General features: G+C 34.0%; 1 protein-coding gene across 1 annotated transcript in view; it reads right to left on the bottom strand.

The window, feature by feature from the left end:
* Positions 1-16,311, bottom strand: part of STK3 (serine/threonine kinase 3) — a 129,891-nt gene that overhangs the window by 67,750 nt on the left and 45,830 nt on the right. Inside the window, exons 7-8 of the mRNA XM_058175597.1 lie at positions 4,034-4,171; positions 1,037-1,162 (exon numbers count right to left, since the gene is read on the bottom strand). Coding sequence (XP_058031580.1) covers positions 1,037-1,162; positions 4,034-4,171 — 264 coding nt within the window. The remainder of the gene's footprint in view (positions 1-1,036; positions 1,163-4,033; positions 4,172-16,311) is intronic.

The following is a 16,311-nucleotide window of genomic DNA, read 5'->3' as shown; positions in this document are numbered from 1 at the left end:
GTTGGCTATTAAGTAGCGAAAAAGTAATTCAGTGGGGGGGAAACAGGGAGATTTTCATCTGATTGAGCACACATGCAAACTTTCCCGGGCTGATAGCTTCTTGGAAAAAAAAATAGCTGCATACAGCACTGACCTGCAGAAGGTGAGTTGCGGTAGCTCTCTGCTCAGGATTCTTCACTAAACATTTCTTCACAAAGTCGGTAAATTCATCAGACCAAAGCTCTGGCTTCCGGAATGTTGGAGGGGGATTTGTGGGAATCATAAATATTGCCTGGAAAAGGGGGGTTATATGTATTAAAAATAAATACAGAATTAAATAGATATATATATATCATTTATACTGAAGTAAAATTTAACACTATGCTGCAGAGAGGAAGATCAGGATTGGGTCCATAATATTTATGGAAAATGGATACTTTTATTACACATGTTGTTTTTCCAGGTACCAGTTTAAATAATTATTTACAAGGACTTTTAATTGGCTTACAATAGAGCAGTTAACACCCTCTTGAACCTTCCCCAAATTCCACTACTGTACACTTTCATACTTTTCCTTATCTTATCTGTACCTCCTTGATCTTCCTACCTCTTAAATTGCTAATTCAATGATCAAATTGCTTTCCTATCACTATTAGTGAGATTAGGTTTCTTGCATAAGGTGCAAACTTAACCTTAGAAACATCAGCTGTTCTCAAATCACAACTTTCACTTTATACTGAGGATAACAAGGGCCTTTAAAGAAAAATGTATCCTCGGTAAAATTTGGATAATTTATATCCAAATGTTCTAGCTAATGAAAATTGTTGTTCGGGTGCTGTTTAAATACTACAACCCAAACACACACAAATCAATTAAAAAAAAACAAGATTTTTTTTCCTCACAAACTGCTTTTTGAATGGGGGATTGTCAAGGAGGAAGGAAACTCAGAAAAAAATTAAGTGACAGCAACTCTCTCAATCAGAACTATATTACTTAAATATGTTGACAATTTAATAGGCCAAAAGTAATTTGAAAACTTAATTAAATTTTCACACACCGAGTTTTCATCCTCTTCTTCCAGTTCCCTCTGCTGTTCTTCATGCTTTTTGGTCTTAATTTCCATAGCTTCAGTAATCAGGTCTCTCAGAATTGAGACTTGCTTGGCATTTTTAATAAAAGGATGCTAGAAAATAAATCCATAGAGTTATACAACATGGAGCCTACAGACAATCTGTATTCGCAGTATAAATAAAGTAACATGTTAGAACAACATGCCAATCAACTTCACAGACCAGCAGGAGAGAACATTTCCCTTTGGACAGCAATTAAAATCTGGAATAAGAGAGCATATGATCTGTTTAACTGCATTACAACTAAATAGGATTTTCCTTTTTGTTTGTTTAGGTAAACAGCAACCATGAGAAGAATGTTACAACAAAACACAACTGCTTTACAGTTAAGGATATAATTGTCCAAAGGAAATGTGAATTAAGTGGTAAATAAACAAATAGAAGATAGCCTGACATAGAAAAATAAACTTTATAATTTGTTCAGTTATATCATTTTAATTCATTTTAACAAGCTGACAATGCAAATTAGCAGTCATAAGCAGAGCAGCCACTATAGCATGAGAAACCTGTATTCTAACAGAACACAAATCACTGAGTTATTGGCAATGATGAAATATATACGAAGCAAAATTAAAATCATCAGAATGGGCAGTTGAAATACAACAAAAACAGATTTATTTGAAGACAATTTATACTCCTGTGTTTGTTGGTTTTTTAAAAAACTCTCCATCCTCTCTATCAGTACTGTGAATTTGACCCTTATTAGAGCATATCCCTAGGAGCAGTTAGTGGTGAAGGATGTTGAGAAGTGAAGCTCAGAAACATCTGGAGTTTCACAGGATGCCTACCCTAAAAAATCATTACTCATTTCCTGCACACAGCACTGATACCTTCCCACAAGACTGTGCATGAGTTCTAGAGATACAGTTTCAGTTGTGGATATAAAATATGGCCTTTTTCTCTCATATTATATAGCCAGTATTTTGTGATTACCCAATCAAATGTTGCTGTGTATTATGGGCCATGACATCAGTTAGAAAAAATGAACTTGCTCAAATTTAACAACAGTAGAAATTATGCCTTTTTTGTTCCTGTACTGTCCAGAGACCGTTTTTCCTTTTTCTAAATCTTTTTTGTTGTTGTTGATTTTCCACTCAATGCACACATCCATTATAACAAAGAATTGTTATATTGATAACATTTCTATATAACAATTACATTCTTCTGTAACATTATAATTGCTACCAGTGCTATACTGGGCCAAAAAAATAACCAAAAAGGGAGGGGGCTTTTGAAATAACTTCTCTGGACTTTCCCAAAAGAAAATGACTACAGAGCAAATTCTTAAGGATTATAATTAAAAGGATTATAATTACATAAAATATAGACATAAAAAATTAGCACCAAGAACAAATATCTGAGTTTATTATGCAATGTAAAAAAGTATAAATTAAAAAGAAAGGGTGACACAGGCAAAAAAGAAGGATGAAGAGAAGAAATAATGAGAATGAAAAGGATTGGATAATTTATATCCAAATGTTCTAGCTAATGAAAATTGTTCAAAAAACTACTGTTTGGTCCAGGAAACAGAGATAGCACTAGTCTAAATGTAATGTGTTCAAAATAAACATGTTTAAATATCATAAAAGTGGAGAACTCTCAGCAAATCAAAAGGATTCCTCAGATCTACTTTTCTGAAAGAATCGATCACTTGCTGAGAGATCTTCCTTTTCTTGTTTACCAAGTAGTTCAAGAAATTACAGTGAGCCCCTATTACTCACTGTGGAAACACTGAAGAATTTTTTGTTGGCTATTAAGTAGCGAAAAAGTAATTCAGTGGGGGGGAAACAGGGAGATTTTCATCTGATTGAGCACACATGCAAACTTTCCCGGGCTGATAGCTTCTTGGAAAAAAAAATAGCTGCATACAGCACTGACCTGCAGAAGGTGAGTTGCGGTAGCTCTCTGCTCAGGATTCTTCACTAAACATTTCTTCACAAAGTCGGTAAATTCATCAGACCAAAGCTCTGGCTTCCGGAATGTTGGAGGGGGATTTGTGGGAATCATAAATATTGCCTGGAAAAGGGGGGGGGGTTATATGTATTAAAAAAATAAACAAGTCACTATTTCTATAACAGAAATAAGAAGTGCTTCAGGACTAAGCTTCCATTAATGTATTCAGTGCAAGTAGTACAACGCTAGATCTCACTAGAATTATGGAAATGGTGGGAACTACATTTTTGCAAAAAAAAGAAAAAAGAAAAAAACCATTCATTAACTTTTTATACATTGAAATTACATTGTGTTGTATCATTTCCCGAAGTCAATTCAAATATTTAATTTTCTTGAATATGTCATAGAAATTATTTACTTTCAGAGAAAGCTGGCAACTAAGTCCTTCATCACATATAAAAGGATTATAATTACATAAAATATAGACATAAAAATTAGCACCAAGAACAAATATCTGAGTTTATTATGCAATGTAAAAAGTATAAATTAAAGAAAGGGTGACACAGGCAAAAAAGAAGGATGAAGAGAAGAAATAATGAGAATGAAAAGGATTGGATAATTTATATCCAAATGTTCTAGCTAATGAAAATTGTTCAAAAAACTACTGTTTGGTCCAGGAAACAGAGATAGCACTAGTCTAAATGTAATGTGTTCAAAATAAACATGTTTAAATATCATAAAAGTGGAGAACTCTCAGCAAATCAAAAGGATTCCTCAGATCTACTTTTCTGAAAGAATCGATCACTTGCTGAGAGATCTTCCTTTTCTTGTTTACCAAGTAGTTCAAGAAATTACAGTGAGCCCCTATTACTCACTGTGGAAACACTGAAGAATTTTTTGTTGGCTATTAAGTAGCGAAAAAGTAATTCAGTGGGGGGGAAACAGGGAGATTTTCATCTGATTGAGCACACATGCAAACTTTCCCGGCTGATAGCTTCTTGGAAAAAAAAATAGCTGCATACAGCACTGACCTGCAGAAGGTGAGTTGCGGTAGCTCTCTGCTCAGGATTCTTCACTAAACATTTCTTCACAAAGTCGGTAAATTCATCAGACCAAAGCTCTGGCTTCCGGAATGTTGGAGGGGGATTTGTGGGAATCATAAATATTGCCTGGAAAAGGGGGGGGGGGTTATATGTATTAAAAAAATAAACAAGTCACTATTTCTATAACAGAAATAAGAAGTGCTTCAGGACTAAGCTTCCATTAATGTATTCAGTGCAAGTAGTACAACGCTAGATCTCACTAGAATTATGGAAATGGTGGGAACTACATTTTTGCAAAAAAAAGAAAAAAGAAAAAAAACCATTCATTAACTTTTTATACATTGAAATTACATTGTGTTGTATCATTTCCCGAAGTCAATTCAAATATTTAATTTTCTTGAATATGTCATAGAAATTATTTACTTTCAGAGAAAGCTGGCAACTAAGTCCTTCATCACATATAAAAGGATTAATCTCTGCTATAATGCTGAGTCCCTTGGGAGATAGGGCGGTATAAAAATGCGATTAAATAAATAAATAAATAAATAAATAAATATAACTATTTTTTTATAATCATACAGGACGATATCCTGATTTAAGCAAAAATGATACATTTATTTTCTTTAGAGGTTATATCTCCAAATTAATTCTTTATCGTCTAAATTAAAGAATGCTGAAGATATATAAAGAGGGCTGTGAAAATATCTACAGACCCTTCGCATCCTGGACATAAACAGTTTCAACTTCTACCCTCAAAATGCTATAGGGCACTGCACGTCAGAACAACTAGACACAAGGACAGTTTCTCAGGGGAGGGGCATGCCATCACTCTGCTAAACAACTAATTCCCATAACACTATCAAACTATCTAAAAAGACAGTATTACCACCATTATTCTCATCTTCCCTATTACCTATCTTTTTATCTTCTTCTGACTATAACTTTGTTTCTTATCACTATTGTATGTACATTGAAACAAATTTCTTATGTGCTTAATCACACTTGGCCAATAAAGAAGTCTATATGATTTTGTTTCTTAGCTTGACAATTATCAGTTTTTGAATTTAAATTCAGTAAATTACATTATCTTCAACTTAACAAAGCAAACTTGTAAAGCTATTACATAGCTTTTAGAAGTCCATAAGAAAAAGCTGTTTTAACTACTAGTTTTTATAGCATTGTCATCACAAAGTAAGCTTGGTTTATATAATAATTAACACTGATCTATGACACACTGACTCAGCATAAATTTTGTCACATAAGCTATGAAATACATATATATTTAAAAAGACTGCAGCCTTTCAAGATAGTCTGAGGGCTATTTGAGAATAATATTGTTGGAAAATATAATTTAAACTACTGAATTTACCATCTGCCCAGTGCAGGAATCCAAGTGAAAGCATCCCTGATAAATCTCTAATTCTAATGTTACTGTTAGAAACTTTCTTCTAGTATTTAATCTGAATTTGCCTTTCAATAGCTTCAGACCTTATTACATTATATGCAGTCTAGAATGGTAACGTTTGAACTTCTTCCCTATGCTGTGCTCAGGATGATACTATTACTTTTTAGGACAAAATAACAAACACTTAACGCATATATATAGTCTACTCTTCAACAGGACTTCTTAAAGAACCAGATTCAACCCAACTACTAATCTAGTAATAATGGTGTGAGCTGTTATAATGGCATACCCCTTGCTATACACCAATAACACTATAGATGTAATCAAAAAGTCATTTTGTTCACTGATTTCATACTGCTACCTGGCAAATCGTCAGTTAATGCAACAAGAAGACAATAGAGGAATTACTGAGTCTGTCATTTGCACCTCTATAACTGTCTGGTTTGGTTCTGCAACCCAACAAGACAAACACAGACTTCAGAGGATAATTAGAACTGCAGAAAAAATAATTGCTACCAGCCTCCCTTCCATTGAGGACCTGTATACTGCACGAATCAAGAAGAGGGCTGTGAAAATATTTACAGATCCCTCACATCCTGGACATAAACTGTTTCAACTCCTACCATCAAAACGACACTATAGAGCATTGAACACCAGAACAACTAGACACAAGAACAGTTTTTTCCCGAAGGCCATCACTCTGCTAAACAAATAATGCCCTCAACAATGTCAAATTATTTACTAAATCTACACTACTATTAATCTTCTCGTTTCCATCACCAATCTTTTTCCACTTATGACTGTATGACTGTAACTTTTTGTTGCTATCATTAAGGGTTAAATTGCAACCTATGACCATCATTTGTGTTGTAAATGTTGTACCTTTGATGAAAGTTTTTTTTTCTTTTATGTACACTGAGAGCATATGCACCAAAACAAATTCCTTGTGTGTCCAATCACACTTGGCCAATAAAATTCTATTCTATTCTATTCTATAGTATGAGTCTTCCCATCCTCATCCCATTCCTGCTTAGTAATTAATCACCACAGAATTAATCACAACTACCACCACTCCTAATGTTTCCAATCCAGTTTTATTCATCCAAATTTAATACTTTCAGCACCTGGAAGTTTGATAAAGAATATGGCACATCAACTTTGGGTTGAATCAGTAATCTGCATAGAAAAGCAGCATATTCAACCATATTACTAAACAAAACCTGTAATAATTCAACAATACAGTCAAATAATATTGTGGGATTTCTCAAAATATATTTTCAGTTGCTTTTCTGAACTACATCTTCATGATGCAGTACTGTACATAAAGACGTGCATAGTCAGATAAAAGACAACTCCAGCAGAAAACATAAGGAATAACAAAATGTCTTTACCACAGGAGAAAATTACAGGTTCAGTGGAAGCCAGTTTTAAACTGAAAGGTTGTTTAGATAGGACTATCATATTTGAACTGCACAAATCTGTAGAGTTACTGCAGTGAAGATTTTTACTGCCATTTAGAGGTTACCCAGATTTTTGTAGTCTAGATATGGCAGCCTTAGTTAAAGACTTCAAACATTAGACCAAAGCTTATTACCAAAATTTTACTATAGGAATCGAACTCCTCGTATATTTTACAGTGGTATAACAAGAAGGCTTGGAGGAACGTTGTCCATGGGGTCGCGATGGGTCGGACACAACTTCATCAACAACAATTCAACAATTCTTGCCTGCAACACTGTACTAGTTGCAACCTCTGAACAATTCAAAGACCATCCAACATAAAATGCATAGGAGGAGCTTGATATGAAAGCGACCAGTGCGTTGAGTTCCTAAATTTCTTTACCTTAAATTCTGGATAAAAGTAACTGTAAGAACCCTCAGTGTTCTTGTATCTAGAGTCCAGTATTTAGTTTTTCATTATCCTGAACAAAAGAGATTGAACTATACATTAAATACTATGGGTTATGAACCCATTTGTTTGTCTAAGTTGGGCTTGAGTGAACAAATAAGATATTTTGGCTTTGATGCTGACCTCCCAAAAGATATTTCAGAAAGGTTTATCTATTATATTGTCCATTCCAAGCAATTACTTTTCAATTATCACATAGCATAGTCAGTTATAATGCTCCTAAATACTATCTCTGCTACTGCTTAAGAATCTATTTATCTATTTAAGCAATTTATTACCTAAGAATCTATTCATTTTTCTCTTTCTTGCTGGTTTGATTATTCAAATTAATTTAATTATTTCTTTTCAGGATAAAAAGGATACTTGGACTTTGTCAGTACATAAATTTCTAAAGACAGCAAAAAAGAAAATTGAAGGCATACTCACCTACCCATCCACACTCCATAGTGCCTTCCTTTAGCTCCCACCTGTGAGTGGCACCCGCACACCCACTGCACTCCATAGCCCCTGCTAACAGGAACTACCCACATCTCTTATCTGCAGTTCTCACCCACCAGCCTGCTAATCTGGAATTCCTATCTCTTCTGCATACATGAGGTCCTCCCTTAATGACCCACGTGGTTCAGGTTTAGGACAGAAATCAGGACTTAGAATTGCAATCACTAAGCAATGCAGTCATGTGCCATCATCCTTTCCAATCACATTGCTTAGTGGAGGAAATTATGGTCCCAATTGCCATTGTAACCCAAGGACTACCTATATGTGAAAAGAAATTCAACATAAACTTCTAATATTGACCACTTAGATAGCATAAGAATCCACTGTGTCTCTAATCTGGCCCGCTGGTCAGGCAATTTCATTATTGGTAGTATTAAATGTAACCAATAAAGAAAGAAATATCAATCAAATGCCCAACACAAGCAACTCCCTACAGAAACCAAGACAATTTTTAGACTATTTTTGAACTTGAATCTGTTTTCCACAAATTACTTGGAACAAAGGAAATGTGTCATTTTATTATATTTGTCTAAAGTCAAGAGGTTTAACATTACTTTTCTAAGTATTTCACTTCTGCTCCCATAAAATCATGAGGTATTATGACTTCCTTCAAAGGGTAATTGACTATCTCTGTAATCCAAGTCCTCTTTAGCAGACATTGGTTTAAAATGTTTTGTCTAAAACAAATATTTATAACTGAAAATGTTGCATTAACCATCTTAAGCCATTTTATGACACAATACAGCTGGTTCTTAACATACAACAATTGAGCCCAAAATTTATGTTGCTAAGTGAGACAATTGTTAAGTGACTTTTGCCCCATTTTACAATCTTTCTTGCTACAGTTGTTAAGGGAATCACTGCAATTCTTAAGTAAGTAGCATGGCTATTAAGAAAATCTTATTCCCCATTGACTTTGTTTGTCAAAAGGTGGCCAAAGATGATCACATGACCCTGGGACACTGCAACTGTCATAAATATGAGTCAGTTGCCAAGCGTCTGAATTTTGTTCATGTAACCATGGGAGTGCTGCAACAATCATGTGAAAATGGTCATAAATCACTTTTCTCAGTGCTGTTGTAACTTCAAACAGTTACTAGGTGAACTGTTGTAAGTTGAGGACTACCTGTATCTGATTTTATGGCCATACAAAAGTATATCCAACAAACTGCACTGCAACTTGTCACATTGTTATTGCTTTACTTCAGTCATGCAATAGTATTTTCTTACAAAAAGATATAGTACAGAGGGGAAAGATAAATTATAGTATTTTCATTTAAAATATCAATTAAGGAAACTTAGTTTGAATTAAGAAAGTATTTGTTCCCATAAACAGTCATAAAAAGCATCTAAAGTTTTCTGTTTAAATTGCTTTTAATATGGCATGGAATTTAACTAGAATGTTTTGCTTTTCGGTCTTGTGCCAGTAGTTTAATTATCTATAAATCTGTATCTATGAACAGTATACTCCCTTAAAATGATGACCTTTGGATATTATTTCATGCAAAGTGTGGTGCACTTAAATTGGTGCAGTAATACCTCACAAAGAGGGAGGAAAAGATAAGGGAACAATTGCCATATGATTAAGAGTAAAGATGAGTTACTGAGATAGGCATTCTACCTAGCTACAAGATTATTTTGCAATTTTACTCACATTGTGATAGCAATACAAAGGGTACAAATGAGTGAAAAGGGATTTCTGAACAGTTTTTACATTCAGATCCTTAAAAGAAATTTAATGGGATAGATATGCACATAAACGAAGGTCTCTGTATGCAACCTGGAATCAAAATGCATAGGAAAGGTAAGCAACATTTACTCTGAATGCATAAATAGATGACAGTATAATAGAGATGCAATCTGATATGCCAGCAGTAATTATACATCCACATCTCAGTTTTCTCCACTGCAAAATAATTTCAGGTCTAGAACATTTACCTCAAACATGCTCTATTCTTAAATAAAGTAGATCTGTCTGACAAGGTGTGCTTTTCAGGAAAAGAAACACAAAGTATCACAAACATACTGCAAATCAGAATCTCTGGATTTGTTTTTTTTCTTTTTAAGGGACATTTTACATTTTCAAAATTATAAATCTGAGAATCCATGGAAAAAATAGATTTGTAATGGAAGATAAGTTGTCCATCATTAGAATGTCTCAGTAAAAGAGAGCTATGTAGCTGGAATTAGCTTGTTCCATTACCCTCCTTTGTTTGCTTACTTGCTATAAAATCCATTCTGATGTAAACTCCAAAGGTTGATAAACTATTTAAAAGCCATCACTGTTTTAGCATGATACAAGTCTACAGAATATAATCTGAGGATTCCTATTTTAAAATAAGATTTAATCAGACTAGGGGGAAATTCTTCCTGTATTCTGGGGACTAAAATAATTAAACCAATAAATATATAAAGAAAAAGGGAGCTGATTATTGAAGATAGATGTGCTACAAACAATACAGAAAGTTGGACCACTTATAAATAGTATACTCTAGAGCTCAAATTCAAGATTCTGGGAGATTCGATTAATGAACACTATGTAGATGCCACTAAAATCTCTCTAGGTGGCAGAGTTCCATACAAATTGAGACTTTTGTGTGGCATACTCAACACAAATGTTTGAGATATGTTGGTGATTTTGGAGACCTTAGGAATTAAAAGTGTAATTAATAAAATGCCAAACCAGTAAGGTTGCAGACTACTGCATAAATGTCCCATTAAAGTGGTATTAAAGATAAGTTCCAAATGTGCTTTTTCAAACGGCAATTGGACTTTGTTTTTCCTTGAATATGGTTCGCTTCTCATCCAAGAAGCTTCTGAAGAATGAAACGAAGTCCAGTTGCCTTTTGAAAAAGTATCTTTGGGACAACTATAACTGGGAGAATCTGCATAGATATTAAAAGTAAGGTAAAGATTTTCCCTGTCCGGTTGTGTCTGACACTAGGAAGCAATGTTCATCTCCATTTCCTAGCTGAGGAGGCCAGAATTGTCGAAGATGCTTCTGTGGTCATGTGGCCGGCATGATTATATCAAAGTACACAACGCTGTTACCTTCTCACTGAAGTAGTACCAATTTATCTACTTGCATTTGCATTCTTTTGCATTAGGGCATTAGTTTCTACAAGTTCACTATAACATTTGAAATTCCACTGTTTTCAACAGAAAATATGACAAGTTCACCATAACATTTGAAATTCCTCTGTTTTCAACAAAAAACATTTTCAGCAGAAAATATGACTTCTGTAACAGAGTTATTAGTGCTTGGAACACACTACCTGACTCTGTGGTCTCTTCTCAAAATCCCCAAAGCTTTAACCAAAAACTCTCTACTATTGACCTCACCCCATTCCTAAGAGGTTTATAAGGGGCGTGCATAAGAGCATAAACGTGCCTACTGTTCCTGTCCTATTGTTTCCTTTCATTATATCCAATTAATATAGTTATCACATACTTATGCTCATATATATGCTTATATATTATATAGTTATTTTCATGCTTATGCTTATATATACTGTTATGACAAATAAAATAAATAAATAAAATAAATAAATTAGCATACTTCATTTTCTACAGACTATATACCAGCCACACGATTACTGCTTCCTGTTATTAAACCTGGCGTATTTTTTTAAATGAAGCCAAGGTTAAAAAATACAGAATTAAAAAGTCAATAATAGATATATATCATTTATACTGAAGTAAAATTTAACACTATGCTGCAGAGAGGAAGATCAGGATTGGGTCCATAATATTTATGGAAAATGGATACTTTTATTACACATGTTGTTTTTCCAGGTACCAGTTTAAATAATTATTTACAAGGACTTTTAATTGGCTTATAACAGAGCAGTTAACACCCTCTTGAACCTTCCCCAAATTCCACTACTGTACACTTTCATACTTTTCCTTATCTTATCTGTACCTCTTTGATCTTCCTACCTCTTAAATTGCTAATTCAATGATCAAATTGCTTTCCTATCACTATTAGTGAGATTAGGTTTCTTGCATAAGGTGCAAACTTAACCTTAGAAACATCAGCTGTTCTCAAATCACAACTTTCACTTTATACTGAGGATAACAAGGGCCTTTAAAGAAAAACGTATCCTCGGTAAAATTTGGATAATTTTAGAAACTCCATACTGATTTAGTGGAGCAAAATACCTATCCAATGAAGTTTATCAATTTCTTTTGCAAGATATTTAAGTTTTCATAAAAAATAAGTTTTTGAGCTGGAAAATAAACAGGTAGCATTTTATAGACAGTAAAGAAGTTTAAAATAAATCAAGACATAATTTTGTGGACTTTTGAAAAGCTTTTAAATATTTATAAGTCCATCCTGTGTATAAAAGTGAAGCTAAGAATCAAAAAGGCTTTCACAAGAAAAACTTTAAGCTCTTGGCAAAATACAGATGCACTATTACCAAAAAACAGTTAAGATATGAGCAAACTATTAAGGAGTTTTTAGTCCAAAAGAAGTTAAAATTTCACACTACCCTTATCCCTTGATGATGGAGGATTATATTCTAGTAGTGAGGAACAAATGTTACAAACTCAATACAATAAGTTTAAAGAGATCATAACCCAAACAGATGACTAAACCTGCTTTATATTCTCATATTTTATTTATCATACAGAGAAATTTTCCCAACTTTCTCTTTTCCTGTATGAGTCCTCAACTATGTGGTATTTTGTTTGTATTTCAATTACACTAATTCAATGCAGGTCATTTACTTTTTACGGAGTCCAGATGACATTTACTAACCTAAACATGGAACAATTGGTTTTAAAAAGCAAGTATTCTGATTGTCATTGGATAGGTCATACAGTGGCTATAAGGTATTACTGTCTTGATTAACCCCAAAACAGAAGTTAGAAGCGACTAACATTTTGCATTATTTCTATCTCCCCTAAGCTTAAATTGGCATTTAAACTAAAACTACATAAAAGGTCAGATTCCTATTTTTCTTTTCTACACCTTAGCTTAAAATGCATTGTTGGTTCTCCGGATATAGAATAATGCAACATGTACTTCTATTTAAATATCAGCTGGCTTCCCTTTTTCTTGTCCAATGAAATGAAGCTATTTCATAAAAGGGAAACACGAAGTTCATTACTGATTTACTATCCAAACCAGCAATGGTCTAAACTTGCCCTGCTTCTTCAACAGTATTTATCCTTTTAAGTCAAGATGAATTAAATAATTATGCACTGGTTGGTCATCAATAGATTTCAAAGTTGAAAGACAAAAACCTTGAATGAAATTTTGTCAATGATACGGTTTTTATTTATCTTTCCAGTACAAATGGAAAGGGTGGTATAACATAGCTACAAATTTATCTTGAGAGGTGCTGGATGGCTTCTCAAATGTCTCTCTATTCTAGCATTCTGTATGACATTGCATACAACCAGAAATATCCTGGAAGTAGCATTTTTACATGAAGTAAAATCCCCAACAATGGGATATTGAATACACTTCTTGGCAAACTTTAATGCACAAACAGGTAGCAATGCAGTGCTGCCTTAAGTAATGATATTCCAATAACCATAGCTTTAGTTATTATTAAAACCTTAATTCAATAGATAGATATATACTGGCAGCCAATGCCAACCTAACTACTTTCTGCACTAATTACAATTTCTATGAACATAGTGTACCAATCTACTGTTTCTAATAGTGAGCCTATCAAATTTGGTCAAAAGTACTCTTAAACTAGGACTGACAGAATGAAGGAGAAGGAATGGCAAAAATTGGGGGGGGGGCAGAGTGAAAAGAGGGATTAGCTTAGAATCCCTACATAGTCACAAACAAACTAAGTCTAATTCCCAATAATAAGGTGCTGACCTGATTATTGTCATTGAGAAGATTCCTGTGCATAGGCTCTTACTAATAAATCAGCTTAATTGAATCTTCATATGTGGTTTCATGTCTGACACATGGGAGCGCATTAGTCTCTGAAAACAGACTTGGAGGCTAGCTGTTACTTGCCTTCAAATGTGAAATAAACTCTGCTGGGCTTTCATAGACTTAAGCTTTCTATTCCCACAGGTGAGATAAAAAGATATCATTAAATTCTTTTGGCACAAAAAATCTGTGTAAGTTGCCACTCACAGCTGAAACTGTCCTTCATTTATTTTAACAAATGACGGCAAATATGCATCCCAGGGTAATGTTGCAGGATCCAATCTAAGTTGGTCACCAGAACCAGAGGTTTAGTTTTCTGAGCTTTTGAGCTCATGCTGGAGCCAGATTGGACCCTTCATTTATTTTCTTCATATTGTACATCACTAAACAATTTTAAATACTGGACTTTGATCAATTAGATTACAATTTATAAAAGGCATATTTATTTTTAATCAGACTGAATGCCTAGATCTTGTAAATCATGGTTTCTTTGAAAATGATAGCCTCAGAATTGAGCATCTCACCTAAAATGGTAAAGATGTGGAAAAGATATTATTTTGAATTTTTAGGTACATCTAGTGTTATGGCCTATACATAAAAACATAATAACTTGGAGATTTGAGTATCTTTTTTCATTATCAAACATAACATATTGGTAACAAATATTTTATGTGTATAGAGAGCTAATTTAGAATAGTGGTTAATGGCACCAGGTTATAGTGGGTAGAACATAAATTTTCATTCTGCCTAAAACATGAAGCTAGCTAGATGTCATACTTAATCAGCTATAGGATGAAAGCAATAAATAAATAAATAAAGGGCCTCTGGTGGTGCAACAGGCTAATGCAGCCTATTATTAACAGCAACTGCTTGCAATATTGCAGGTTCAAGTCCCACCAGGCCCAAGGTTGACTCAGCCTTCCATCCTTTATAAGGTAGGTAAAATGAGGACCCAGATTGTTGGGGGGCAATAAGTTGACTTTGTATATAGTATACAAATGGATGAAGACTATTGCTTGACATAGTGTAAGCCGCCCTGAGTCTTCGGAGAAGGGCGGGATATAAATGCAAAAAAAAAAAAAAAAAAAAAATTGCAAATCATTTTTAAAAGTGTTGCCAAGAAAGCTGTACAGGCTCGTCCACATAGTTATTAGGAGTCAAGATTCAAAGGTACATACATCCAAAGGCACACACGCACTATATATCCACCCATCACAGATCTTTATCTTGGACAGAAGAGTTCTAACTAGGATTAACTCGGGGTTCCCAAGTGACCAACACTGATTTCCACAAGGGTCAATCAGATTAAACACAAGGTCCACAATATCAGCTATAATAGTGTAATAGTAGTAGTAGTAGTAGTAGTAGTACTAGCAGTAGTAGTACAGATAGTCCTCAAATTACAACAGTTCATTCAGTGACAGTTCAAAGTCACAACGGCACTGAAAGAAGTGACTTATGACTGTTTTTCACAGTTATAACCATTCCAGCAACCCTGTGATCATATGATCAAAATTCAGATGCTTGGCAATTGGTTCATACTTACGACTGTTCTAGTGTCCCTGGGTCCTGTGATCACCTTTTGCAACCTTCTGACAAGCAAAGTCAATGGGGAAGCCAGATTCACTTAACAACCAGCTTACTAACTTATTAACTGCAGTGATTCACTTAACAATTGTGGCAAGAAATATCGTAAAATGGGGGAAAATTCAGTTAACAAATGTCGCACTTACGAACAGAAATTTTGGGCTTAATTATGGTCATAAGTTGAGAACTGCCTGTAGTATAAAAGTAGTGTTTATTAAATTATTTTCATATAATAAATATGTGGAGGTTGATGAAGAATCTTCAGAAATGGGTCAACAAAATGAAGAGTTTGGGGACCTCTGAATTAGCTGGACTAGTTCTGAAAATTATATTGAATTGTAAAGTAAAAACACAGCTAAAACCTTAATGCTAAATTCAAGGAGCACTAATTTTACAACTCTGCTGGCTAAATTTCAGTATATCTTACAGAATTGGATCTCTGCCATTTGGAATTAATAATGCCTCATAAATAATCTTCAAAAAAGGAAGGAAAAGCCATCATTGATAGACTGTCATTGGAAATGTTATTTAAAACTAAGCAAGCACATAGTTATTTCAATTCTATCATATTACCAATAATTTCATCAGAAACATATGTTAGCAGCACAATTTAGCTACAATTATTGAATGTTTTTTCACTTTCATAACAAATTAGGCAATGCATAGTTGATGCATCTGAAAAGTGTTACTTCACAGAGTCACAAGCCTTAAGGCAAAGCACTTGGTGTCATAATCCAAACCATCCCTGATTGAAATTCAAAGGCAAAGGGAGTCAACATGTAACACTGTGCGCCAAATTATTTTTATTTCTTATCATCTTTATTTGGTCATTCCAGATGCTAAACTATGGACTTTCCCTGAAGCATTTAAATGCTTAAATGTATTCTGAAAACCAATAAAAACTATGTAATATTCATTTTAAAAAGGGAGGGACAACAAATCCTACATTGCTACACCTATGTACT

The sequence above is a fragment of the Ahaetulla prasina genome, chromosome 3, assembly GCF_028640845.1.
Source record: "Ahaetulla prasina isolate Xishuangbanna chromosome 3, ASM2864084v1, whole genome shotgun sequence".
Classification (NCBI taxonomy): domain Eukaryota; kingdom Metazoa; phylum Chordata; class Lepidosauria; order Squamata; family Colubridae; genus Ahaetulla; species Ahaetulla prasina.
Note: the sequence above shows the minus strand (reverse complement) of the source record. Positions and strands in the feature narration are given on the sequence as shown.